This window comes from Lissotriton vulgaris, chromosome 3_1 (genome assembly GCF_964263255.1).
Source record: "Lissotriton vulgaris chromosome 3_1, aLisVul1.2, whole genome shotgun sequence".
Lineage (NCBI taxonomy): Eukaryota > Metazoa > Chordata > Amphibia > Caudata > Salamandridae > Lissotriton > Lissotriton vulgaris.
Genome location: NC_141689.1, coordinates 888,543,790 through 888,571,701, shown reverse-complemented (window position 1 = coordinate 888,571,701; position 27,912 = coordinate 888,543,790). Strand labels below are relative to the sequence as shown.

At 50.7% G+C, this 27,912-nt stretch overlaps 1 protein-coding gene across 2 annotated transcripts in view; it reads right to left on the bottom strand.

Moving 5' to 3' along the window:
• PUM3 (pumilio RNA binding family member 3) overlaps positions 1-27,912 on the bottom strand; it is a 320,840-nt gene that overhangs the window by 48,090 nt on the left and 244,838 nt on the right. For both annotated transcript variants that reach the window (XM_086961213.1, XM_086961214.1), the window contains exon 16: positions 11,469-11,556. In XM_086961213.1, the coding sequence (XP_086817339.1) occupies positions 11,469-11,556 (88 nt within the window). The remainder of the gene's footprint in view (positions 1-11,468; positions 11,557-27,912) is intronic.

The following is a 27,912-nucleotide window of genomic DNA, read 5'->3' as shown; positions in this document are numbered from 1 at the left end:
GACCACCAATCTGGTTATATTCATTTTATGCTTCTCTTTTCTAACTTTAATTTATTTTACATTCAATTTAGCAGTAGTAGCATCCCACAGGGGAACCTGTGGGTGCTACATGGGTTGCTGGACCCCAGTTAGAAGCCCATTTGATTTAATTACTTACTTTGATCGTTTTGTGCCAAAGGCAAGCCCTTCTGTGCCAGTCCGCACCTGGACCGGGCACAGGACTAGGGGCCTTGAATCTTTTTCAGGAGAAAAAGAGGCCTGCATCAATTATTGAGGTAAGGCACTCTTATGCCTTTCGTCCTCCGTGCACCCTTGACTGTATGCAACTTTATTTTTACTCAGCAGTCCCTTCAGACAGGATTTTGTGCCCACACAGTATGGTTACTGTTTTGAAACCACTGCCCATGAGATCCTCCTTGAATACAAGGGGGCATATTCTAAAGGACTTATCGTGAGTGCAATAAATGTATCGCCCCATTCACAAGCTGGTGCTAACAGCTGATATCACCAGTTTACCTGCGATAGCAACTGCAAAAAATATTGCCACATATGAGCCCGGCAACTAATTCTACTGAGATGCAGAGTAAGAGTTCCCGTGCAAAAAGCAGCAAAAACACCACTCCGCAACATTTTCAACGACCAGCCATATCGGCGATAAGATCACATAACAGGCGATAAGGTGCGTTAGAAGCAGGGATTTAACACCTGCTCTCACCTGGTGTAAAGTAGGACGACAACCTGCACCAGAAAAGGGAGCCCAGGCCCAGCCCAGAGCCACACCAGAAGAACAGATGCCATTGGAGCCACAGATAATTTTTCCGTCGTTCCGTTGATTTTAACGTGGCCATCTGACACATTATCGTGTGACTATCGCATTGTACCGCCGTGTTGAGAATACAACGTTAACACTACGTTATTTTCCCACGATAGACTGCAATGTGAAGAGTTGCGTTAAGCTAATTTTGCGCTAATTATCACACGTTCTTGAGAATATCCCCCAAGGTCTTTACTTTCGAGTAAAAATGCACTCAAGCTTGCGCTTATTACTGCATGACCTTTACCAAAACACAAATAGGAAATAGCTGAATTTATTGATGCTGCTAAGCTTGATGCTCTCTTCATTCTGGAATCATGGGGTGATGTGGCGACTGACCCAGACTTCGCCATAGAAGTTCCACCTGGCTTCAAATTGTTCAGATTAGATAGACCTATCAAAAGAGGCGGTGGCCTCGCTTTAATTTATCACAGTTGGATAAATACCCACTGCAATGCCATTCCCTCCACTGACTGCGAGGCTTTTCTGATCAAACTAGGTTTCTAAAATCAAGAGCTGTTTTATGGCCTGCTTATCTACTGGCCCCAGGGCTTAAAAGCACATGTTTGCATAACTTTCATTCGTTGATGGAACATGTCCTCAAATTTGAGAACTTTACTATACTCAGACGTTAATTTCCATTTAGAATCCATACAGGATAATGATACTCAAGCTCTTTGAGATGGCATCAGAGCTAGGACTTAGACAACGTGTTAGTGATCCTACACACTCGGCTGGTCACACCCTTGACAGACTTTCTAATAATTATGCCATAATTTTCTCTAAGACACTTCTGCTTACTTGGTCAGATCGCCGAACTATATTCTTTGAATACAAGTTGCCCTATACAGGAAAGCGCTTTTCTAAGCCAGACAAAACTGTCACCTGCAGAGCGTGGCATAAAATAGACACAGTGACACTTAACCCTCTGCCTAGCGCAGAGTCAGCCTGGCATCCTTCTTGATGTTAATTCCTCAGCCTATACTTCATAGCTTAACTGTCCCTTCATTAAACTTGCTCCACCAACTACGTCCCATAAACAGAGGAGAACCTTCGGCTCCCTGGTTCTCAGAAGCCTTGAGACAGGAAAAACAAGTCTCCAGAAGGTAAGAAAGACGCTGGTGCAAACAATATGATGACAAAGATAAACAGCTATACAAATCAGCATTAGCTAAATATAAAACCCTTCTTATTAATGAAAAAAGTTTTTACTACACCCAATTGATGGAGAACGCATCCAACTCCAACAAGGAATTGTATCATGTGGTCACAAGGCTCACTTCGGTCCCGAATAATAACTTGACCATCCACAGTCCATTTTGGGACACTCTGGCCTCTACTTTTAAAGATAAGGTCAACCAAATCTTTAATATATTTGACAAATCGAATTCCCAGGATATTATTGAGTTGAATCATCAGGAAGTTCATGGCTATCCCCGCTTTTGGAATCACATCCACTTCTCCTAACCAAGTAGCTTCTCTCCTATTAGGTGCTAAATCAGGATCACCGGATGACCCATGTCATCCTAAGATATTAAAACTTGCAGTGCAACCTATCTCTACCTACTTATACTCTATTTTTAATCAAATGTACTCACTAGAGGTGTTTCTCACTATGTGGAAAAAAGCCTGTGTTCTCCCTTTAATATAAAAGCCAACTCTTGATATTCGCGACCCCACAAACTATCATCCAATCTCTAGGCTTCCTCTTCCAGCAAAAATTGCTGAAAAATTATTAATGCAGAATTATCTAAATTCATTCTCCACAACCATCAGTTAGATCCCAGTCAGTTCAGGTTTAGAGCAGACCACAGCACTGAAACTGCCTTAATAAAAACCACAGAAGAGAACTGCACTCTATAATGGGGGATAAGCAGCCATCATCTTGTTGGACCCGTCTGCGGCGTCCAGCACAGTGGACGCATAAGCTTCTGGTCCACCGCCTGAATGACATCGGACTTGAAGATAAGGTCCTTTCAATACTTTCATCCTTCCTTTCAGAAAGGGCTGAAATTCTAACATTGGGTCAATATAACTCCCTACCATTCACACGGACCTGCAGGGTTCTTCAGGGCTCTTCAATGAGCCCAACCCTGCTAAATATATACGTTTCAGAACTAGTATATTTGATCAGAAGCTTCAACCTAAATTCTACCTCCTATGTTGATGACACTCCGTTGGTAGTCTCAGCAGTCGATAAAGAGGCTTCAGGTCCATCAAGACTCCATGATTGCATAGTTGCTATCAGCTTATGAATGAGCAAGCATTACTTAAAACTCAATTCAGGTACAACCGAGGTAGTAGTGTTCGGCAACCTTTTCCCAGCATGGTCCTCAGCATGGTGGCCGGATAACCTAGCTCCACTACCTGTACCTGTGACAAAGGCCAAGACCTTGGGACATACTATAGAAGGCAAGTTCAATTTTGGAGCTCAAGTATCCAAGGTAGTTTCATCTTCAAATCATACCATTAGAATGAGAAGAAATATCCTCCCTTTTATTCCCAGCAACACCAGGAAAACGAATAGTTTCTTACCGGTCGGTGTAGTTTTGCAGCTTGAAGATCTTTCTGGATTCACTATGCTGTGCATATTCCGCGGTCTTGTGGTTGGGTCCGGATTCGTAGTCTTTTCTTTGTTTCTCTCTTTTTTTTTTTGTAGCCCTTGTGGGCGTCGGCGTCACACCTCCACGGGTGCATTTCCGGTGACGTCGGCATGCTTCCTGCGGAAGCTCCCACTCTTGGGCGCCATCTTCGGATTCTTTTTTCCGTGTTTCCTTCTTTTCCGAAGCTATGGCAATGTTCTATTCAGGTGATAATCTCTTTACCACTTGTCCTTATATTCTGTTACTTCTTCTCCTCCCATCTTCCATTTTTTTTTTTTTTGACCACCTCTTCTCTCTCCAGCCTCATCTTTCTGGCCGAGGTGGGTGGGTTCGCTAGTGAATCCAGAAAGATCTTCAAGCTGCAAAACTACACCGACAGGTAAGAAACTATTCATTTTGCAGCGTGAATCTTTCTGGATTCACTATGCTGTGCATAGATTTCGTAGCGGTTTCTCATTTCCTTGGTGGCTGGGTGGAAGATGAGCTCTGGTTTCTGAATATATGCTGGAGCACCCTTTGTCCGACTTGTGCTTCCTTGTTCATCTGAACATCCACGCAATAGTGCTTCGTGAATGTGTGCACCGAAGCCCATGTTGCTGCCAGGCATATGTCTTGTATGGGAGTATTGGCAAGGAAGGCTATTGTAGCCCCCTTCTTCCTAGTGGAGTGGGCGCGTGCCCCCTCTGTCAGTTCTTCTCCTGCCCTCTTGTGGCAGAGTTGGATTGTCTGCGCGATCCATCGTGCAATAGTGGTCTTAATGACTGCTTTGCCCATGTAACTGTTGACGAACGACACAAAGAACTGTTTCGTTTTCCTGTGTCCTTTCGATGTAATGCATGACCGCCCTTCTGGCGTCCAGGGTATGCAGAGCTCGCTCTGCGCTAGTGGTTGGTTTTTGGAAAAAACTCGGTATCTGTATGGACTGGTTCATGTGGAACCTGGACACCACCTTCGGCATGAAGTGTGGGTCGGTCCTCATCACCACCCTGTCACTGTATTTGTAAGTAGGGCTCCTGCAGCGTTAGCGCCTGCAGCTCGCTCACTCTGCGTAAGGACGTAATTGCAACCAGGAAAGCAGTTTTCCTAGTTAGCATCTTCAAAGAGGCCTTGTGAAGTGGCTCGAAGGGCTCCTTCATGAGTTCCGTCAGGACCACGTTTAAGTTCCATGCCGGTGGCGGCACCCGCTTGGGTGGTGCAATATTTTTTGCTCCTTCTAGGAACCTCTTTACAACTTGTGATGTGAAGAAGCTTCTGCCCATCTCACCCCTTGTGTATGCCACTATAGCCGCCAGGTGAACTCTCAAGGAGGACGAGCTGAGCTTTTTGTCCAGTAAGTGTGTCAGGTACTTCAGTATCGTGGAGTCTTTCTTCATTTTATTGTGAAGTCTCTCCCTCCTGCACCACATCGTGAACCTTTTCCACTTTGCGACATAGCACTTCCTTGTGCTGGGCCTTCGTGCCTCCCGAAGGACCCTGAGGGTGCTCTCTGGCAGTTTCAAATGTGCGAATTCGATGTCCTCAGGAGCCATGCTACTAGGCTCATGCTCTCTGGTTCTGGGTGCAGCACCTCTCCGTTCTGCATGGAGAGCAGGTCCTTTCTCCTGCTGAATCTGTGGGGCGCACACTGCGCCATCTCCATGATCTGCGAGTACCATGTCTGCCTCGCCCACTGCGGCGCGACCAGTACCAGGGTCATGGTACTCGCCCTGCACTTGCTCAGTACTCTGTGTATCAGTGGTATCGGGGGAAAAGCGTATGCAAATTTCCCGGACCAATCTATCCATAGGGCATTCCCAAGGGACCCCTCTTCGTGCTGTCTGGATGCGAAGTTTCGGCATTTCGCATTCTGGCATGTTGCAAACAGGTCCACTGATGGTGTTCCCCACCTGTTGAACAGCATCCTTGTCTCCTGAGCATTGAGCTCCCACTCGTGGGACGCCGAGGTCTGTCTGCTCAGCCAGTCTGCCTGAATGTTCTCCTTCCCTGGTAGGTGTATGGCTAGCAGGTCTATCTGGAGAGGGATGGCCCACCTCCATATCTCCTGTGCCAGCGTCAAGAGCGTTGTCGACTGTGTTCCACCCTGTTTGTTGATGTAGAACATCGCCGTGGTGTTGTTCGTCTGTAGCAACACCCTCTGTCTGTACAGCCTTGTCTGGAAGGCTTTCAGTGCAAGGAAGATTGTCTTGAGCTCTAGGAAGTTGATGTGTTTTGTCGCATCTGCTGGCGTCCAAAGGCCCCTCACCTTGAGCTCCTCCATGTGAGCGCCCCATCCCTTCAGGAATGCGTCCGTGGTGATGGTCACTGTCGGAGTTGGGAGTGTAAGAGGCTGTCCCCTTCTTAAGTTCTCTAGGGTCCACCATGCCATCTCCTTCTGCACTGCGTGCGTCACCACCACAAGATCCTCCCAACTGCCCGAAGCCTGTGACCATTGTTCCTGCAGCCATTCTTGCATGGGTCTCATGTGGAGCCGCACATTCGGCACTAGGTGGATGCATGATGCCATCATCCCCATGATCTTGCTCGCAGTCCTCACTGTCCGAGCTTGCCCCTTTCGGTATAGGCGAGTTTCCTTGACCAGTGCCCTTGCTCTCTTCTCGCTGGGGAACACTTTGCCCTGTAAGGTGTTGATCTCCGCCCCCAGGAAGGTCTTCACTTGCTCCGGTTCCATTGATGATTTTTTCCAATGGACGGAGAACCCCAAGTTTATGAGTCTGCTCGTCACTGTATGTGCATGCTGCCTGCACTTCTGATACGAGTTTGCTTTCACGAGCCAGTCATCGAGGTAAGGGTATACGTGTATCCCCTTTCTTCGTAAGTGCGCTGCGACTGCCGCGAGGCACTTCGTGAACACCCTTGGTGCTGATTTTAGTCCGAAGGCCAGTGTTGTGAACTGGTAGTGGCCTCCTCCGATTGCGAACCTGAGCATATGCTTGTGTTTGTCGTTCATCGGTATGTGTAAGTAGGCGTCCTTGAGGTCTATCGTGACCATGAAGTCTCTGACCTGTAACTGCGGCAGCACTTCCTGCAAGGAGGTCATTTTGAACTTTTGTGTTCTTATGAATTTGTTGAGGAACCTCAGGTCTAGGATGGGTCTCATTTTGTCGTCGACCTTTGGCACTAGGAAGTACGTTGAGTATATTCATTTGTTCCTTTCTCTGAAGGGAACTCTTTCTATGGCCTTTTTCTGTAGAAGTTCTTGCACTTCTTCCTGAAGCCTCGCCAGCTGTTCTTTTGCTGGTGGCCTCCCCCTTGGTCTTCTGTTTGTTGGTTTTCTCTCCAACTCCAAGCAGTATCCGAATTGAATGATGTTTAGGATCCATTTGTCTGATGTTATTTCTCTCCATTCCTGGAGATAGAACTTTAACCTTCCTCCCACTGGTGTCATGTGGTCGTAGGCCATTAGATTGTTCTGACCCCTTCTTACGTGGTGCCCCCTGGGATCTTTTTTGTGGTCGGGCACCCGGGAAGGTGTGAAGTCACTTCGAGGTGGGCTGCTGCCCCCCTCTTCTATTCTGGCCAAGTCCATTTCTCCCTCGAAAGGACTGACCCCTCGGTTGGTATTGCCAGGACTGCTTCTGGTGACCTTGCTGAGCCTGCGAGTCTGCCTGGTGCGTCTGCTGGAAGGCCTGGTGCGATGTACCAGGCTGGTTTCCACCTCTCCCGCCGGGCCTCCGTGCCGGGGTGCCCCTTCTGTTGCCTCTGAACTGCAATGCACCCATGGATCTTGCAGTCTCGTTATCTTTTTTGAGCTGGCATAGTTTGTCGTCAACCGTAGCTCCGAAAAGTGTTCCGCCATTGAACGGTGTGTTCAGGATACTGTGTTGTACCTCGGGTTTGAACCCTGAGATCCTGAGCCAGGCGTGTCTCCTTTCCGTGACACCCATCATCATCAGCCTGCTGGCGGTGTCTGCTCCGTCCAGGGCCGTCTTAAGGCAAGAATTTGCCGCGTTCTTCCCTTCTTCGATCAGTTTTTCGGCCTTCTGCCTGGCATCCTGGGGTAGGTCCTTCACCAAGTGCCCCAGCCCCTCCATGATCTGGTACATGTGCCTGTTTAACAGGGCGTTGGAGTTAGCCATGCGCCAGTGGGTCGCGGCATTTCGCTCGATCCGTGTCCCCACCAGATCCATCCTCTTGCTCTCCTTATCCGGCGGTGGGCCCGAGGTAGTAGATACGCTCGCCCTCTTCCGAGCTGTGGCCGTGATAATGGAGTCAGCGGAGACCTCGCCTCGAATGTAGGCCGGGTCCTTCGAGGAGTGTTTGTATTTTTTCTCTGTTCTGGGAGTTACCACCTTGCATGTTGCGGGCTCTTTGAACGCTTCCTTTCCCTGTGCCAAGACGCTCCCGAGCATTGGGAGGAACTGGCTTCTTGTTTGTGTTGGGAGCAATGTCTCTAGCAGGAAGTCTGCTTTCGGCTTTTCTTAGTCGAGCTTTAACTTGAATGCAGTCGCGGCAGATTGTATCGCCGAGTTGTAAGCCCCGATGTCGTCCGGCGGCGAGGGTCTCGAGGGGTATGAGTCTACCGCCTCCTCTGGGCTCTCGGTGTCGACATCTAGGTAATCCTCCTCACGTGGGTCAGAGGTGACCGACTCGGCGTCGACTCTACTGCCCTCTTTGTCCTCGTAGCTGTAATCCTCGTAGGGATTTTCTTCAGCTTCCCGGTCGTCGACCATCTCGTTGCTAGGCACGTGGTCGTCGACATGTTCCTCTTCCTCCTCGACCAGATCTAGCACGGTGTGCTTGGTCTTGTGTGGGATCGTGAAGGTACTCATCTCGGCGGCAACCTCCTTTCTCTGTTGCAAGAGGCTTGCCATCTCGGCTTCCAGCCGCCGTCTTTTCCTTTCCACCTCGGCCGCGTTCTCGGCTTCGGAACGTTCGGCACCTCTCTTCGGCGCCTGGTTCGGCGTCGATGTTTTCGGCGTCGACGGCTTGGATGTCGAACTGGCTTTCGGGTCCTTGGGCACTGACGAGGCTTTAGGGTCTTTCTCCCTCGACGTCGATCGGTCCCTTTCGGCGACGATCTTCGACGCTTTCTGCTGTTCAACAGCCTTCGGCGCCGGGGACTCCTTCTCCGAGGATCCGCTGGGCCTGCTCCTGGTCGCGGACGGCAGATGTCGCTGCGTCGGCGCCTTCGGGCTCTTGGCCTCGTGCTTTCGAGACTCAGAGTCTCTCGTGCTCTTGTGGGACGACGAGTCTCCTACCTTATCAGGTGTCTTCTTGTAATCGGTCTCTACGACCGTGTAGCCGTCGTCTTCGGCGGCAGCGTTGTCCTCCTCCTCTGAGGACATCCCCAGCTCGTACAGCGATGGCGTCGGGGATTTTCCTCCGAGGGCGGCGTGTGCTACCCTCGGTCTCTTCCTCACACGGAGGGTCTTCTGGGCGAAGACGGCGCAGGCGTTGCAGTCCTCGCTACTGTGTTCTACCGGCAGGCAGAGGTTGCAAACCGGGTGCTGGTCTTTCTGTGCGTACTTGTGTCTGCAGTTCGGGCAGAACTTGAACGGCGTGTTGTCCATCCTCGTGCCTTCTGGTCTCCCTGAGCGCGTGGACGTCGACGAACGTCGAAGTTCTTGAGGTTTTTCACCTTCCTTCTCGTCAATGTTCTGTGAAGTCTCCTTAGTCTTCTTCTAATATCTCCTCCAATTTTCACTCTTTTCAGTACTTTCTCCAAAAATGTCTGGAGCCCAACGGGAACGATCCAGACCCGACAGCGGAAAAAAGAATCTGAAGATGGCGCCCAAGAGTGGGAGCTTCCGCAGGAAGCATGCCGACGTCACCGGAAATGCACCCGAGGAGGTGTGACGCCCACGCCCACAAGGGCTACAAAAAAAAAAAAAAGGAGAAACAAAGAAAAGACTACGAATCCGGACCCAACCACAAGACCGCGGAATATGCACAGCATAGTGAATCCAGAAAGATTCACGCTGCAAAACTGGTCACAGCATTAGTCCTCTAAAAAATTGGACTGTACATGAACCTACAGGAAAAAACTTATTGGAAAGCTTCAATCAGTCCAAAATGCTGCAGCTAGAATGATTCTGAATACTCCCAAGTTTCACTCCATTTCTTCAGGTATTCGAAAACTGAACTGGCTCCCGGGCCATCAAGCTCAAGGCACTCTGCATGGCTCATAAAGTCCTACATCAGGCAGGACTTGGGTTTTTGTGGGAACATTTTAACCCCTTGCGTGCTGGTGACGGCTCCCGTCCGTCATGGCACACAGTGCTCGTGTGCGGATGACGGCCGGGAGCCGTCACGACCACGCCCGCTATCGGAATGTGCCGCACAGGAGCAGAATTCCGGCCGCGGGCAAGGGGTTAAGTGGTACACTCCCAACAGACCTCTCTGTTCAGCCATTGCTAGAATGACTGTGTAGAGTTGAGTGCATCTGCATGTCATCATTAGAATGTTAGCTATGTTGCTAGGATAGAATGTTAGTTTTTGATTATAGGAGTTGATCTTTGAGCTGTGAAGCTGTGCTGGAGGTATCTGCCTTGATTCTCAAATAAAGCTATTTGATCTTCATCAAATTGACTGGAAATTGGATCTTTACATTGGCGACGAGGTGGTCTTCTCTGCGCAGGGGGCAGAGACATTGATACCTTCACCCCAGGATTTATGGATTTATTGGAGAATTATCTACCTGTTGAGATTTAGCTGGAACCTACAACTGTTGAAATCGTGTTCTACCTCCTTTGGATATACTGTGAGTAAAATTTGTGGTGGAAAGCACAGGATTTATAAATACTCAAAGAGTTGTTGATTTTGTGGAAAGGGTGTTTATGAATGAAGGGATACCCAAGACACTAGTGTCAGATAATGGTGTGCAATTGGTGTCGAAAGAAATGCAGGAATTTCTTTCTAAATTTGGGATCATTCATGAGAGGGTTGCTCTATTTAGGCCACAATCTAATGGTTTAGTGGAACGAATTAACCGATTGATTATGGATAATATTCAGTTGTCCCCGTCTAATGGTTTGTCTTGGCGTGAAGAATAAAAAAAATTGGTGTGGTCTTACAGGATTACGTCGCATTCAATAACAGGGGTTTCTCCATTTATATCTTTAAAGGGACATGAACCTGTTGTCAAAGAGCTTCCTGGTTGGTTGAAAGTGAAAGATAGTGTGTGGGTGGACAGAACTGCTGTGGAAGATAAAGTAGTTAAAATGCAAGCTGAATCTACTAGATATTATAATGATAGGAAGTATGAAAGATATTAAATTTGAGATTGGTGAATGGGTGACCATAAAACGTGGTGGTGTAACTACAAAGGGTGACAGCAAATTTTCTGCACCGATACAAGTGAAGTCTATAAAAAGAAATGTTATCCTATCCGATGGATCAGCTTGGAGTACTGGAAACATATGCAAATGCTTTGCTCCGTTCATGTTTCTGAAGATTGATGTCTTTTGAATATAAAAAATGGAAATGTATTATATTCCTTAAATATGATTTATATGAAAAAAAAGTATAATTTATTTAGTGTATGTTAAGTAGGGAGATGTGTAGAGTTGAGTGCATCTGCATGTCATCATTAGAATGTTAGCTATGTTGGCAGGATAGAATGTTAGCTTTTGATTATAGGAGTTGATATTTGAGCTGTCAAGCTGTGCTGGAGGCATCTGCCTTGATTCTCAAATAAAGCTATTTGATCTTCATCAAATTGACTGGAAATTGGATCTTTACAGATAGCTACTACCAAATTCAAGAAAATGAACTGGGGGGGGAGGAGCTTTGTCAGCTGTACGGCTAGGCTCTGGAACACCTTCACTCCACATCTTAGAGCTATATCCCCACGGATCGCTTTCAGGAAAGAGCTAAAAACAAGGTTGTTCAACAACAAACAGCTCCCATCTCCGGATGTTCAGGTAGAGCAGGTGCCAAGAATTTACCCACAGGCATATGAGTGCTGTATAAAACTTTGTAACATAACATAACTGTCTGAACTTTCTCTGTAAAAAAAAGTACCTAAATTCTCAACCAGGAGCCAAACCACCACAAGTTCACATTTGGGGAACACTAATGCCAGTAATCAAGCAATTTTCTATCCAACTTACCTTCTCTTCCAGCTTCTTTCAGCTTTTGATCTTGTTCGATTAACCACTTTAGGACGAGGTGACCTGCTGGGTGCTCTGCAATATGAAGCTTTGGAAACCAACAAAAAAACTAATAAAATGTAAAGTCATTTTTCAAACACACTTATTTAACAGTAAATTTAATAAGTAAAACATGTGGACAAGCAAAATGATTCAGCATTGCTCATATACCATTTGTGCAACCTTATTAGGTGCTCGCAATTTAAACCCTAGATTAAAATAGAAGATCTAGTTGTGAGATCTATCCAAGGAGCAATCCTCTAGTTCCTCATTAAGACTCTTCAGGGCTATGGAATTTAAAGTCAGCTCTGCGTTAAACAAATATTTTAGGCAACTAAAGTTTTGCGCTCAGGCTCATTGGCCACCTTTACATCTCGTCAAGTTTGGGATGCCTCACAAAGAATTGTCAAGTGAGAAGCATTCATTTTAGTAACTGTAGTGCTTTTAACACTTACAGGTCTCTTTAACATGGTCAGAGGCAGGATTGTTCCTGCTTACTATTGCTTAAGCCAGAAAGACGTGTGACTTCTCATAATAAATGGCTCCCAGGCAATGTGCACAGTAGACGCACCACTAGCCAGGAGGATGCTCGGTTTCTTTCCCCAAAGCCCTTTGTAGCTTTAGGGAAGTACAAATCCTTTTAACAGAGGCTACTCAGAGGGAAGCGAGGAAGAAAAATGTGTGCAATATTGTTTAGCACTTCAATTTTAACTTTAGTACCAACAGCTATATCAAATCCTCGCCTACTGCATCACTACCAGATGACAACCTCTTGCAAAAGGATAGTCAAAATTGTCTACATTTGGTCTTCAACCTGATATAATGTGGAAGAACTGCCACTCAATGAAAGCTCATGTGTTGGGTCAAGCAGGGGACAAATTGTCATTGCGTGAGGTGACTAAAGTTTTTGCGTGAATTTCTGTGTTACCCATTTCTGCAACAATGACTGACTTTCTATCTGCTTTGCTTAAACTGGGGTTTGGGTGTTGCATTGTCAAGATACTGGTATGTTTTTTTAATTTCAGTGTCATGTAGTTTCATCCCTGATACTCTGCTTCAATATAACATCAGTGGCATGGCACCACTCTATTGAGAACAGCCCTATTACATTCTACGTATTAGATATCTAACGCTGTTGCTGTTCGGTATGTCCGAAGCACACTACGTTTATTTTAAACTTTGCTCAGGCAGTAGCAACAATAATGGTGAGGACAGCACCATGCAGACTGGGACACCACTATCCCACTTCATGGGCAGACAGCAAGGTAGTAAACCTTCCAACAAACAGAGTGGCTCCTCAGATGTGGATTCAATCAACTGTGAACGTTGCAACCTCCCCCAAGAATGCTCGGCCCCAAGTTACTGCTCAAAGTTGCTTTGTGCCCAAATCAGTGAGGACTGTGGCTGCCTGTGTGCTATAAGGGACTAAAATTCTCCACTGCCGACTATGACATCACCTTACACAGTTCACTGCTAAAGTCAGAGGGCGGAATCAATCTCAGTGATTACACTCAAAATCTCACCACATTGGCCTATGCTAAAAAAACATAAAAACAATGCTAAAATGCCTGCACAGAACGTCTGATTCTTCCATATCAGATTAAATGAGGAGTAGGCTTGTAATAGAGACATTCAGGGCATGTTACTATATGTAGAGTTCTCTCCGAGGACGTAGGATAGCTAGATTCTCCCACAAACATATTTGATTAATGTTATGGCTAAAGACAGATCTACTAAACTCCTGAACTTTTTCATGTGAATAAAGTCTTCTACTTTTACCAAAGCTATAACACTGCCTCGGCATTATATATGGAATTATATTTTTTTGCTCCAATCTAGTGTTACCTCTAAATACGTTTTCAGTACTAGCTCCCTCCTGCCCTACGTTTCTTAGGCTCTAGGGAACCAGCCATACTCTTAGCATTGAGGATCAAGAATCCAGATTTCATAGAAAAAGGACAAACACTAAATGTAGATAGCAAAATGAAGGTCAGCCAGTGCTTTGGAGAAGGAGACTGGCAGTTAATGAGCTGTCACTGTCGGACTGACGCCGATAGAGACCAACACGCCTGACAGACTCTCCGTTGATCCCTTGAATTACCTGGCGGAACCCAGCCTAATCGGAGGATTCCCTTGGCGGTACCAGGCTCCACTAACAAGGACGCTTGAGGAGACAATCGGACTCGAAATATATTGAAAACACAAAACCAGAGCATTACCACCGGAACGCCCGAGGGGGCACCGGTAGGGCTGCGTTTTCACTGCTCATAGCGGCTCTGCTTAGAACTCCTGCATGATTCAAAGTTTTTTACATCCCTTGACCACCAACAGCAACTAGGTGATGCATTCGTCCTGAAGCATAGACTGAGGTCCATATTCCTGCCACCGCATCGGTGTTCTATCCAGACGATCCGTTGGATAACGGCCCAGCAAATCTGCCCCCCTCCTTCCCCCCCCCCCCCCCTCCTGTGTCCTGAAGAAGACCCGCAGCCAAGGTCCCCAATACCCCAAGAGCATCAGGGTCGAAACGTCGACGCCCACCTATTGACCTGCCTGTATCCCTCCCAGTGTCCATTTCCCCATATCCCCTAACCAATAACTATAGGGGACAGGCATATAAGACAGCGGAGGCTGTCCCGCTTTATTTTGTGTAAATAATACAACTGTGTATCTACTTTCTTTCCCTTCAAAATTTCCTTTTCACTTGAGCACCCTTTACCTTTCCTCACTGACTATATACTTGATAGTCATTGCGCCGTTTAGCCAATTGTTTTTTATATAACTGTAAATAAATCTTTAAATTTTTGATATAATGAATACACATTGTGTGGTTACACTTTGATTGCAATAACAATTGTTTTGGGTTTTTCATCAAGATTGTGTATCAATCCTTCTGGATCGATTTATTACTGAATATATCTCTCCCATTGTTTTTTGATTGAATCAATATATGCTAATTGAATTGCATAAATGAGAAACAAATGAAACTCATTCAAATGTTTATTTAAACTACAGTCAAGGACCAATTTTCTTTATACTATAACACTGCCTCGGCATTATATATGGAATTATATTTTTTTGCTCCAATCTAGTGTTACCTCTAAATACGTTTTCAGTACTAGCGCCCTCCTGCCCTACGTTTCTTAGGCTCTAGAGAACCAGCCATACTCTTAGCATTGAGGATCAAGAATCCAGATTTCATAGAAAAAGGACAAACACTAAATGTAGATAGCAAAATGAAGGTCAGCCAGTGCTTTGGAGAAGGAGATTGGCAGTTAATGAGCACTGAAGTTTTAAGGTCAGCCACTGAGGGTATGAAGGTTTAGCAGAGAGCCTCAACAGAAATGAACAGATATCCAAATAAATGCCACTAAACTCTCATCTATTTCCAGTGTCTTCATTCTTCTCAATTCCTTCTTTTACCCTCATCATGTTCCTCCTCTTCTCAACCTTTTACTTTCCTACTTGCATTGCCTCATGTCATATTCAGTGAGCTTTTCTTCGCTTCTCTACACATGTCTTTAGAATATTATTTACCTTATTGCTTCCACATTAAGCCTCTATTCCAAATCCTCCAAGCAGAACGCAACACAATGTGACTTGTTTACGCTTCTCTTCACTTTGGTCACTGGTCCTAGGCCTTGCTGCTTACTTATCTCTCATGTAAGTCCCACAACCTTCCACAATTCATCAGCCCAGATTTCTATTGAACTTGCACTTATGTATCATTTCTCAATCTCTCTTCAGCTCTGATTCAATGTGCTTTCCCCTCTGTTTTCATCACTCCATCACGCCCCTAAATCAAAAAGCATGCATAATAAATGAAAAATGGTACATGCCAGTATTTGCCTTTTTAATGATTTTCTTAAAGAAACGATTTAGGTAGTGGCTGAAATACCCTCTTGAGACTGCACTGATATATGATGTCTAAGGTGGTTTTCATCCAAATGGCGTTGATGACCAATCACTCTTCCAGCATTTGTCTTTTTTTTTATTAGAAGGCAGACTAGCAAACTTTCAAGGACATACTAAAATCACCTCTTCATGGCCTAACTTGCTCAACTGCCCAAACACTGCACTGATCTGTCGAAATCCCAATATGGTCGACCAGTTACAATTCATAGATATAACATTTGCAAACAACGTCTAAATTTTGAAGCACTGGCAAATCTAACAGGTCTCACATTTGAAAGGTATTAGCTGAAGTTGTGGGTTTGCCAATATTTTTGGGCAATACGGAGCTGCAAAAAAAAAAAAAAGGAAAAAAGCAAATGAAAATATGGTGCTGCAGTTTCATGTTCCAAGGTGGTAAACTCCCATCTTACCCCAGTAAATAAAAAATAAAAATGAAGTGTGCAAAACCATAACCGTGAAAAGAGAGGCCTGGTAGTAAACTGCGGCTACCGGAAACCTCTATTAAAACAAGCATTTGGAATGCAATAGGTCTCGCATTAGGAAAGTTTGAGCTATTGGTACTGTAAATGACACATTTTGTATTTGGGTGTTGGTTTTGAAAATAGCTAAATTAATAGCTTTGTCATTTACAATTCCAATAGTTTTAACTTTCGCAAATGTGACACCTATAGCATTTGTAATGCAATATGTGTTGTATTGACGTGACTTAGATGTACTGATATTACAAATAACAATGGCTTAATTTGTTTAAATAATTATTACTTAAATAAAAGTTTTTGTAATTTATAATGGCAATAGCTTAAACTTTTGTAAATAACTTTTGTGAAGATTATGTTCAGTGTATTTTATTGTGACTAAAAGAAGTGAGATATTAACATTTTTTTTGTGACATTTGTAATAAAGCTTGAAACATTGAGAGAACATATTTGAACCAGTTGTTGAATGGTTGCACAGATTGATGCTGTGGTGTAGCTGAGTGATGTTGTGGTGGCGACGAGTGATGCTGTGGCGTTCAGTGATGCTGTGGTAGCGCATAGTGATGTTGAGCCCCTGAGTGATGCGAGAGATAGAGTGAGGGCGATAGACAGAGGGAGGGAGGGCGATAAATAGAGGGAGGGCGATAGATAGATAGAGGGAGGGCGATGGACGGAGGGAGGGCGATTGTTGGACCCGGCCTCGTGGCGTGGTCCCACTCCTCCCGCATGGCGGGCCCAGGACGACATCGACCCCTGTCCTCCGGCCTGAAGCGACCCCCTCCAACCTTCACGAGAGCCGTCACTCCTGGCGACCCCAGCTCTCTCCCCACCAGAACATGGCGACCCCTACTCGCCCCACGCTGCTGGTCCGATCCCTATCCCGGGCCACCCTCTCAGGCCCCGACTCCATCTTGGGCCTTCCCCGTCCGGGCCCTGTGGCCTCGGCCCGACCTCGGCCCCAACAAAGCCCCAACATCGAGGCACCAAGATCCGACCAGGTGGTAAAACGGCCACTTGACGGATCAAGGAGGAGAAGTGTTTCGATGGCCCTCCAGCCGCCCCCAGACGCCTGGTTTCGATCACCCTCCGGCCTCCTTGGGTGCTGGCTCCACCCTCCTGCTGGGTGTCTGGACACTCATTCCGGCCCCTCTGACCCCCAGGTGCGAGGGTCCGGACATCAAAGGACTTCAGACCTATATCTGAGGCAGCTCTGGAATGGGTCGGCAGTTGTATCCCGGAGTCGAGAGACCCGAGACGAACTCACCTACGTCGAACCTTGAAACCCTTCTGGAGCCTGCTGGCGCTGCCGTGGCCCACCCTCGCTGAAACCACCTTTGGAGCCCTGCTGGCGCTGTCGCGGCCCAACCTCGCTGAAACCATCTTTGGAGCCCTGCTGGCGCTGCCGCGGCCCAACCTCGCCGAGACCACCTTTGGAGCCCTGCTGGCGCTGCCGTGGCCCAACCTCGCTGAAACTACCTTTGGAGCCCTGCTGGCGCTGCCGCGGCCCAACTTCGCTGAACTATCTTTGGAGCCCTGCTGGCGCTGCCGCGGCCCAACTTCGCTGAACTATCTTTGGAGCCCTGCTGGCGCTGCCGCGGGCCACCCTCGCTGAACCCATCTACGGAGCCCTGCTGGCACTGCCGCGGCCCGACCCGGAGGAAACCCCCTTCCCGCAGTTGCTAAAGACCTTAAGGATCCCTCGATCCCTTATACTGTATTACCGAGATAACCTGCCTTGATTGCTGATAAAAACGTTAAGACCTATCCTTGTGTGGTGTCCCTTTGTAGTGGTGTGAGTGCTCGCCTGTACGATCCCAGGAGAGGAACCTCACCAGGAGGCCTCTCCACCGCGTTCGGCCAGTCCTAGCAGGAGAGGAGGGTCTCGGGGTGGTCGGCCAGACAGCCTCTGCCTCCCCCCTAAGATCTCCTTTTTAACAACGATAGATTGAGGGAGGGAGGGAGGGCGATAGAGGGAGGGCGGTAGAGTGGTAGAGTGAAGGTGGTAGAGTGAGGGTTTCAGAGTGATAGAGTGAGGGTTTCAGAGTGATAGAGTGAGGGTTTCAGAGTGATAGAGTGAGGGTTTCAGAGTGATAGAGTGAGGGTTTCAGAGTCAGGGTTTCAGAGTGAGGGCGGTAGAGTGAGGGCGGTAGAGTGAGGGCGGTAGAGTGAGGGCGGTAGAGTGAGGGCGGTAGAGTGAGGGCGGTAGAGTGAGGGCGGTAGAGTGAGGGCGGTAGAGTGAGGGCGGTAGAGTGAGGGCGGTAGAGTGAGGGCGGTAGAGTGAGGGAGGTAGAGTGAGGGCGGTAGAGTGAGGGCGGTAGAGTGAGGGCGGTAGAGTGAGGGCGGTAGAGTGGTAGAGTGAGGGCGGTAGAGTGGTAGAGTGAGGGCGGTAGAGTGGTAGAGTGAGGGCGGTAGAGTGGTAGAGTGAGGGCGGCAGAGTGGTAGAGTGAGGGCGGTAGAGTGGTAGAGTGAGGGCGGTAGAGTGAGGGCGGTAGAGTGAGGGCGGTAGAGTGAGGGCGGTAGAGTGAGGGCGGTAGAGTGAGGGCGGTAGAGTGAGGGCGGTAGAGTGAGGGCGGTAGAGTGAGGGCGGTAGAGTGAGGGCGGTAGAGTGAGGGCGGTAGAGTGAGGGCGGTAGAGTGAGGGCGGTAGAGTGAGGGCGGTAGAGTGAGGGCGGTAGAGTGAGGGCGGTAGAGTGAGGGCGGTAGAGTGAGGGCGGTAGAGAGGGCGGTAGAGTGAGGGCGGTAGAGTGAGGGCGGTAGAGTGAGGGCGGTAGAGTGAGGGCGGTAGAGTGAGGGCGGTAGAGTGAGGGCGGTAGAGTGAGGGTTTTAGAGTGGTAGAGTGATGGCGGTAGAGTGATAGAGTGAGGGCAGTAGAGTGGTAGAGTGAGGGCAAAAGAGTGGTAGAGTGAGGGCAGTAGAGTGGTAGAGTGAGGGCAGTAGAGTGGTAGAATGAGGGCAGTAGAGTGGTAGAGTGAGGGCAGTAGAGCAAGGGCGGTTGAGCAAGGGTGGGAGGGAGGTAGAGTGAGGGCGGTAGAGTGAGGGCGGTAGGGCGGTAGAGTGAGGGCAGTAGAGTGGTAGAGTGAAAGTGGTAGAGTGAGGGCAGTAGAGTGGTAGATTGAGGGCGGTAGAGTGAGGGCGGTAGAGTGGTAGAGTGAGGGCGGTAGAGTGGTAGGGCGGTAGAGTGGTAGACGGAGGGCGGTAGAGTGAGGGCAGTAGAGTGATGGCGGTAGAGTGAGGGTTTTAGAGTGAGGGCAGTAGAGTGTTAGAGTGAGGGCGGTAGAGTGAAGGCAGTAGAGTGGTAGAGTGAGGGCGGTAGAGTGAGGGCAGTAGAGTGGTAGAGTGAGAGCAGTAGAGTGGTAGAGTGAGGGCGGTAGAGCGAGGGCGGTAGAGCGAGGGCGGTAGCACGAGGGTGGGAGGGAGGTAGAGTGAGGGCGGTAGAGTGATGAGTGAGGGCGGTAGAGTGAGGGCAGTAGAGTGAAAGTGGTAGAGTGAGGGCAGTAGAGTGAGGGCAGTAGAGTGGTAGATTGAGGGCGGTAGAGTGAGGGCGGTAGAGTTAGGGCGGTAGAGTGGTAGAGTGAGGGCGGTAGAGTGAGGGCGGTAGAGTGGTAGGGCGGTAGAGTGGTAGACTGAGGGCGGTAGAGGGAGGGCGTGAGGGCGTAAAAAGTGATGGCGGTAGAGTGAGGGCAGTAGAGTGAGGGCAGTAGAGTGAGGGCAGTAGAGTGAGGGCAGTAGAGTGAGGGCAGTAGAGTGAGGGCAGTAGAGTGAGGGCAGTGAGGGCAGTAGAGTGAGGGCAGTGAGGGCAGTAGAGTGAGGGCAGTAGAGTGAGGGCAGTAGAGTGGTAGAGTGAGGGCAGTAGAGTGGTAGAGTGAGGGCGGTGGCGTGAGGGCGGTAGAGTGATGGCGGTAGAGTGAGGGTTTTACAGTGAGGGCAGTAGAGTGGTAGAGTGAGGGCGGTAGAGTGGTAGAGTGAGGGCGGTAGAGTGAGGGCGGTAGAGTGAGGGCGGTAGAGTGAGGGCGGTAGAGTGAGGGCGGTAGAGTGAGGGCGGTAGAGTGAGGGCGGTAGAGTGAGGGTTTTAGAGTGAGGGTTTTAGAGTGATGGCGGTAGAGTGAGGGCAGTAGAGTGGTAGAGTGAGGGCAGTAGAGTGGTAGAGTGAGGGCAGTAGAGTGGTAGAATGAGGGCAGTAGAGTGGTAGAATGAGGGCAGTAGAGCAAGGGCGGTAGAGCAAGGGTGGGAGGGAGGTAGAGTGAGGGCGGTAGAGTGAGGGCAGTAGAGTGGTAGAGTGAAAGTGGTAGAGTGAGGGCAGTAGAGTGGTAGAGTGAGGGCGGTAGAGTGAGGGCGGTAGAGTGGTAGAGTGAGGGCGGTAGAGTGGTAGGGCGGTAGAGTGGTAGACTGAGGGCGGTAGAGTGAGGGCAGTAGAGTGATGGCGGTAGAGTGAGGGCAGTAGAGTGGTAGAGTGAGGGCGGTAGAGTGAGGGCGGTAGAGTGAGGGCAGTAGAGTGGTAGAGTGAGGGCGGTAGAGTGAGGGCAGTAGAGTGGTAGAGTGAGAGCAGTAGAGTGGTAGAGTGAGGGTTTTAGAGTGAGGGCAGTAGAGTGGTAGAGTGAGGGCAGTAGAGCGGTAGAGTGAGGGTTTTAGAGTGGTAGAGTGAGGGTTTTAGAGTGGTAGAGTGAGGGTTTTAGAGTGGTAGAGTGATGGCAGTAGAGTGAGGGCAGTAGAGTGAGGGCAATAGAGTGGTAGAGTGATGGCGGTAGAGTGAGGGCAGTAGAGTGAGGGCAGTAGAGTGGTAGAGTGAGGGCGGTAGAGTGAGGGCGGTAGAGTGAGGGCGGTAGAGTGAGGGTTTTAGAGTGGTAGAGTGATGGCGGTAGAGTGATAGAGTGAGGGCAGTAGAGTGGTAGAGTGAGGGCAGTAGAGTGGTAGAGTGAGGGCAGTAGAGTGGTAGAATGAGGGCAGTAGAGTGGTAGAATGAGGGCAGTAGAGCAAGGGCGGTAGAGCAAGGGTGGGAGGGAGGTAGAGTGAGGGCGGTAGAGTGAGGGCGGTAGGGCGGTAGAGTGAGGGCAGTAGAGTGGTAGAGTGAAAGTGGTAAAGTGAGGGCAGTAGAGTGGTAGAGTGAGGGCGGTAGAGTGAGGGCGGTAGAGTGAGGGCGGTAGAGTGGTAGAGTGAGGGCGGTAGAGTGGTAGACTGAGGGCGGTAGAGTGAGGGCAGTAGAGTGAGGTCGGTAGAGTGAGAGTTTTAGAGTGAGGGCAGTAGAGTGGTAGAGTGAGGGCGGTAGAGTGAGGGCGGTAGAGTGAGGGCGGTAGAGTGAGAGCAGTAGAGTGGTAGAGTGAGGGCGGTAGAGCGAGGGCCGTAGAGCGAGGGCGGTAGCGCGAGGGTGGGAGGGAGGTAGAGTGAGGGCGGTAGAGTGATGAGTGAGGGCGGTAGGGCGGTAGAGTGAGGGCAGTAGAGTGGTAGAGTGAAAGTGGTAGAGTGAGGGCAGTAGAGTGAGGGCAGTAGAGTGGTAGATTGAGGGCGGTAGAGTGAGGGCGGTAGAGTTAGGGCGGTAGAGTGGTAGAGTGAGGGCGGTAGAGTGAGGGCGGTAGAGTGGTAGGGCGGTAGAGTGGTAGACTGAGGGCGGTAGAGGGAGGGCGTGAGGGCGTAAAAAGTGATGGCGGTAGAGTGAGGGCAGTAGAGTGAGGGCAGTAGAGTGAGGGCAGTAGAGTGGTAGAGTGAGGGCAGTAGAGTGGTAGAGTGAGGGCAGTAGAGTGGTAGAGTGAGGGCGGTAGAGTGAGGGTTTTAGAGTGGTAGAGTGAGGGCGGTAGAGTGAGGGTTTTAGAGTGGTAGAGTGATGGCGGTAGAGTGATGGCGGTAGAGTGAGGGCAATAGAGTGGTAGAGTGAGGGCGGTAGAGTGAGGGCGGTAGAGTGAGGGCGGTGGCGTGAGGGCGGTAGAGTGATGGCGGTAGAGTGAGGGTTTTAGAGTGAGGGCAGTAGAGTGGTAGAGTGGGGGCAGTAGAGTGGTAGAGTGGGGGCAGTAGAGTGGTAGAGTGAGGGCGGTAGAGAGGGTTTTAGAGTGGTAGAGTGAGGGCAGTAGAGTGGTAGAGTGAGGGCAGTAGAGTGGTAGAGTGAGGGCGGTAGAGTGAGGGTTTTAGAGTGGTAGAGTGAGGGCGGTAGAGTGAGGGCGGTAGAGTGAGGGCGGTAGAGTGAGGGCGGTAGAGTGAGGGCGGTAGAGTGAGGGCGGTAGAGTGAGGGAGGTAGAGTGAGGGAGGTAGAGTGAGGGAGGTAGAGTGAGGGAGGTAGAGTGAGGGAGGTAGAGTGAGGGAGGTAGAGTGAGGGAGGTAGAGTGAGGGAGGTAGAGTGAGGGAGGTAGAGTGAGGGCAGTAGAGTGGTAGAGTGAGGGCAGTAGAGTGGTAGAGTGAGGGCAGTAGAGTGGTAGAGTGAGGGCAGTAGAGTGGTAGAGTGAGGGCAGTAGAGTGGTAGAGTGAGGGCAGTAGAGTGGTAGAGTGAGGGCAGTAGAGTGAGGGCAGTAGAGTGGTAGAGTGAGGGCAGTAGAGTGGTAGAGTGAGGGTTTTAGAGTGGTAGAGTGAGGGTTTTAGAGTGGTAGAGTGAGGGCGGTAGAGTGAGGGCGGTAGAGTGAGGGCAGTAAAGTGGTAGAGTGAGGGCGGTAGAGAGGGCGGTAGAGTGAGGGCGGTAGAGTGAGGGCGGTAGAGTGAGGGCGGTAGAGTGAGGGCGGTAAAGTGGTAGAGTGAGGGCGGTAGAGTGAGGGCGGTAGAGTGAGGGTTTTAGAGTGGTAGAGTGATGGCGGTAGAGTGAGGGCAGTAGAGTGGTAGAGTGAGGGCAGTAGAGTGGTAGAATGAGGGCAGTAGAGTGGTAGAATGAGGGCAGTAGAGCAAGGGCGGTAGAGCAAGGGTGGGAGGGAGGTAGAGTGAGGGCGGTAGAGTGAGGGCGGTAGGGCGGTAGAGTGAGGGCAGTAGAGTGGTAGAGTGAAAGTGGTAAAGTGAGGGCAGTAGAGTGGTAGAGTGAGGGCGGTAGAGTGAGGGCGGTAGAGTGAGGGCGGTAGAGTGGTAGAGTGAGGGCGGTAGAGTGGTAGACTGAGGGCGGTAGAGTGAGGGCAGTAGAGTGAGGTCGGTAGAGTGAGAGTTTTAGAGTGAGGGCAGTAGAGTGGTAGAGTGAGGGCGGTAGAGTGAGGGCAGTAGAGTGGTAGAGTGAGGGCGGTAGAGTGAGGGCGGTAGAGTGAGAGCAGTAGAGTGGTAGAGTGAGGGCGGTAGAGCGAGGGCCGTAGAGCGAGGGCGGTAGCGCGAGGGTGGGAGGGAGGTAGAGTGAGGGCGGTAGAGTGATGAGTGAGGGCGGTAGGGCGGTAGAGTGAGGGCAGTAGAGTGGTAGAGTGAAAGTGGTAGAGTGAGGGCAGTAGAGTGAGGGCAGTAGAGTGGTAGATTGAGGGCGGTAGAGTGAGGGCGGTAGAGTGGTAGAGTGAGGGCGGTAGAGTGAGGGCGGTAGAGTGGTAGGGCGGTAGAGTGGTAGACTGAGGGCGGTAGAGGGAGGGCGTGAGGGCGTAAAAAGTGATGGCGGTAGAGTGAGGGCAGTAGAATGAGGGCAGTAGAGTGAGGGCAGTAGAGTGGTAGAGTGAGGGCAGTAGAGTGGTAGAGTGAGGGCAGTAGAGTGGTAGAGTGAGGGCGGTAGAGTGAGGGTTTTAGAGTGGTAGAGTGAGGGCGGTAGAGTGAGGGTTTTAGAGTGGTAGAGTGATGGCGGTAGAGTGATGGCGGTAGAGTGAGGGCAATAGAGTGGTAGAGTGAGGGCGGTAGAGTGAGGGCGGTAGAGTGAGGGCGGTGGCGTGAGGGCGGTAGAGTGATGGCGGTAGAGTGAGGGTTTTAGAGTGAGGGCAGTAGAGTGGTAGAGTGGGGGCAGTAGAGTGGTAGAGTGGGGGCAGTAGAGTGGTAGAGTGAGGGCGGTAGAGAGGGTTTTAGAGTGGTAGAGTGAGGGCAGTAGAGTGGTAGAGTGAGGGCAGTAGAGTGGTAGAGTGAGGGCGGTAGAGTGAGGGTTTTAGAGTGGTAGAGTGAGGGCGGTAGAGTGAGGGCGGTAGAGTGAGGGCGGTAGAGTGAGGGCGGTAGAGTGAGGGCGGTAGAGTGAGGGAGGTAGAGTGAGGGAGGTAGAGTGAGGGAGGTAGAGTGAGGGAGGTAGAGTGAGGGAGGTAGAGTGAGGGAGGTAGAGTGAGGGAGGTAGAGTGAGGGAGGTAGAGTGAGGGAGGTAGAGTGAGGGCAGTAGAGTGGTAGAGTGAGGGCAGTAGAGTGGTAGAGTGAGGGCAGTAGAGTGGTAGAGTGAGGGCAGTAGAGTGGTAGAGTGAGGGCAGTAGAGTGGTAGAGTGAGGGCAGTAGAGTGGTAGAGTGAGGGCAGTAGAGTGAGGGCAGTAGAGTGGTAGAGTGAGGGCAGTAGAGTGGTAGAGTGAGGGTTTTAGAGTGGTAGAGTGAGGGTTTTAGAGTGGTAGAGTGAGGGTTTTAGAGTGAGGGCGGTAGAGTGAGGGCAGTAAAGTGGTAGAGTGAGGGCGGTAGAGAGGGCGGTAGAGTGAGGGCGGTAGAGTGAGGGCGGTAGAGTGAGGGCGGTAGAGTGAGGGCGGTAAAGTGGTAGAGTGAGGGCGGTAGAGTGAGGGCGGTAGAGTGAGGGTTTTAGAGTGGTAGAGTGATGGCGGTAGAGTGAGGGCGGCAGAGTGGTAGAGTGAGGGCGGTAGAGTGGTAGAGTGAGGGCGGTAGAGTGAGGGCGGTAGAGTGAGGGCGGTAGAGTGAGGGCGGTAGAGTGAGGGCGGTAGAGTGAGGGCGGTAGAGTGAGGGCGGTAGAGTGAGGGCGGTAGAGTGAGGGCGGTAGAGTGAGGGCGGTAGAGTGAGGGCGGTAGAGTGAGGGCGGTAGAGTGAGGGCGGTAGAGTGAGGGCGGTAGAGTGAGGGCGGTAGAGTGAGGGCGGTAGAGTGAGGGCGGTAGAGAGGGCGGTAGAGTGAGGGCGGTAGAGTGAGGGCGGTAGAGTGAGGGCGGTAGAGTGAGGGCGGTAGAGTGAGGGCGGTAGAGTGAGGGCGGTAGAGTGAGGGTTTTAGAGTGGTAGAGTGATGGCGGTAGAGTGATAGAGTGAGGGCAGTAGAGTGGTAGAGTGAGGGCAAAAGAGTGGTAGAGTGAGGGCAGTAGAGTGGTAGAGTGAGGGCAGTAGAGTGGTAGAATGAGGGCAGTAGAGTGGTAGAGTGAGGGCAGTAGAGCAAGGGCGGTTGAGCAAGGGTGGGAGGGAGGTAGAGTGAGGGCGGTAGAGTGAGGGCGGTAGGGCGGTAGAGTGAGGGCAGTAGAGTGGTAGAGTGAAAGTGGTAGAGTGAGGGCAGTAGAGTGGTAGATTGAGGGCGGTAGAGTGAGGGCGGTAGAGTGGTAGAGTGAGGGCGGTAGAGTGGTAGGGCGGTAGAGTGGTAGACGGAGGGCGGTAGAGTGAGGGCAGTAGAGTGATGGCGGTAGAGTGAGGGTTTTAGAGTGAGGGCAGTAGAGTGTTAGAGTGAGGGCGGTAGAGTGAAGGCAGTAGAGTGGTAGAGTGAGGGCGGTAGAGTGAGGGCAGTAGAGTGGTAGAGTGAGAGCAGTAGAGTGGTAGAGTGAGGGCGGTAGAGCGAGGGCGGTAGAGCGAGGGCGGTAGCACGAGGGTGGGAGGGAGGTAGAGTGAGGGCGGTAGAGTGATGAGTGAGGGCGGTAGAGTGAGGGCAGTAGAGTGAAAGTGGTAGAGTGAGGGCAGTAGAGTGAGGGCAGTAGAGTGGTAGATTGAGGGCGGTAGAGTGAGGGCGGTAGAGTTAGGGCGGTAGAGTGGTAGAGTGAGGGCGGTAGAGTGAGGGCGGTAGAGTGGTAGGGCGGTAGAGTGGTAGACTGAGGGCGGTAGAGGGAGGGCGTGAGGGCGTAAAAAGTGATGGCGGTAGAGTGAGGGCAGTAGAGTGAGGGCAGTAGAGTGAGGGCAGTAGAGTGAGGGCAGTAGAGTGAGGGCAGTAGAGTGAGGGCAGTAGAGTGAGGGCAGTGAGGGCAGTAGAGTGAGGGCAGTGAGGGCAGTAGAGTGAGGGCAGTAGAGTGAGGGCAGTAGAGTGGTAGAGTGAGGGCAGTAGAGTGGTAGAGTGAGGGCGGTGGCGTGAGGGCGGTAGAGTGATGGCGGTAGAGTGAGGGTTTTACAGTGAGGGCAGTAGAGTGGTAGAGTGAGGGCGGTAGAGTGGTAGAGTGAGGGCGGTAGAGTGAGGGCGGTAGAGTGAGGGCGGTAGAGTGAGGGCGGTAGAGTGAGGGCGGTAGAGTGAGGGCGGTAGAGTGAGGGCGGTAGAGTGAGGGTTTTAGAGTGAGGGTTTTAGAGTGATGGCGGTAGAGTGAGGGCAGTAGAGTGGTAGAGTGAGGGCAGTAGAGTGGTAGAGTGAGGGCAGTAGAGTGGTAGAATGAGGGCAGTAGAGTGGTAGAATGAGGGCAGTAGAGCAAGGGCGGTAGAGCAAGGGTGGGAGGGAGGTAGAGTGAGGGCGGTAGAGTGAGGGCAGTAGAGTGGTAGAGTGAAAGTGGTAGAGTGAGGGCAGTAGAGTGGTAGAGTGAGGGCGGTAGAGTGAGGGCGGTAGAGTGGTAGAGTGAGGGCGGTAGAGTGGTAGGGCGGTAGAGTGGTAGACTGAGGGCGGTAGAGTGAGGGCAGTAGAGTGATGGCGGTAGAGTGAGGGCAGTAGAGTGGTAGAGTGAGGGCGGTAGAGTGAGGGCGGTAGAGTGAGGGCAGTAGAGTGGTAGAGTGAGGGCGGTAGAGTGAGGGCAGTAGAGTGGTAGAGTGAGAGCAGTAGAGTGGTAGAGTGAGGGTTTTAGAGTGAGGGCAGTAGAGTGGTAGAGTGAGGGCAGTAGAGCGGTAGAGTGAGGGTTTTAGAGTGGTAGAGTGAGGGTTTTAGAGTGGTAGAGTGAGGGTTTTAGAGTGGTAGAGTGATGGCAGTAGAGTGAGGGCAGTAGAGTGAGGGCAATAGAGTGGTAGAGTGATGGCGGTAGAGTGAGGGCAGTAGAGTGAGGGCAGTAGAGTGGTAGAGTGAGGGCGGTAGAGTGAGGGCGGTAGAGTGAGGGCGGTAGAGTGAGGGTTTTAGAGTGGTAGAGTGATGGCGGTAGAGTGATAGAGTGAGGGCAGTAGAGTGGTAGAGTGAGGGCAGTAGAGTGGTAGAGTGAGGGCAGTAGAGTGGTAGAATGAGGGCAGTAGAGTGGTAGAATGAGGGCAGTAGAGCAAGGGCGGTAGAGCAAGGGTGGGAGGGAGGTAGAGTGAGGGCGGTAGAGTGAGGGCGGTAGGGCGGTAGAGTGAGGGCAGTAGAGTGGTAGAGTGAAAGTGGTAAAGTGAGGGCAGTAGAGTGGTAGAGTGAGGGCGGTAGAGTGAGGGCGGTAGAGTGAGGGCGGTAGAGTGGTAGAGTGAGGGCGGTAGAGTGGTAGACTGAGGGCGGTAGAGTGAGGGCAGTAGAGTGAGGTCGGTAGAGTGAGAGTTTTAGAGTGAGGGCAGTAGAGTGGTAGAGTGAGGGCGGTAGAGTGAGGGCAGTAGAGTGGTAGAGTGAGGGCGGTAGAGTGAGGGCGGTAGAGTGAGAGCAGTAGAGTGGTAGAGTGAGGGCGGTAGAGCGAGGGCCGTAGAGCGAGGGCGGTAGCGCGAGGGTGGGAGGGAGGTAGAGTGAGGGCGGTAGAGTGATGAGTGAGGGCGGTAGGGCGGTAGAGTGAGGGCAGTAGAGTGGTAGAGTGAAAGTGGTAGAGTGAGGGCAGTAGAGTGAGGGCAGTAGAGTGGTAGATTGAGGGCGGTAGAGTGAGGGCGGTAGAGTTAGGGCGGTAGAGTGGTAGAGTGAGGGCGGTAGAGTGAGGGCGGTAGAGTGGTAGGGCGGTAGAGTGGTAGACTGAGGGCGGTAGAGGGAGGGCGTGAGGGCGTAAAAAGTGATGGCGGTAGAGTGAGGGCAGTAGAGTGAGGGCAGTAGAGTGAGGGCAGTAGAGTGGTAGAGTGAGGGCAGTAGAGTGGTAGAGTGAGGGCAGTAGAGTGGTAGAGTGAGGGCGGTAGAGTGAGGGTTTTAGAGTGGTAGAG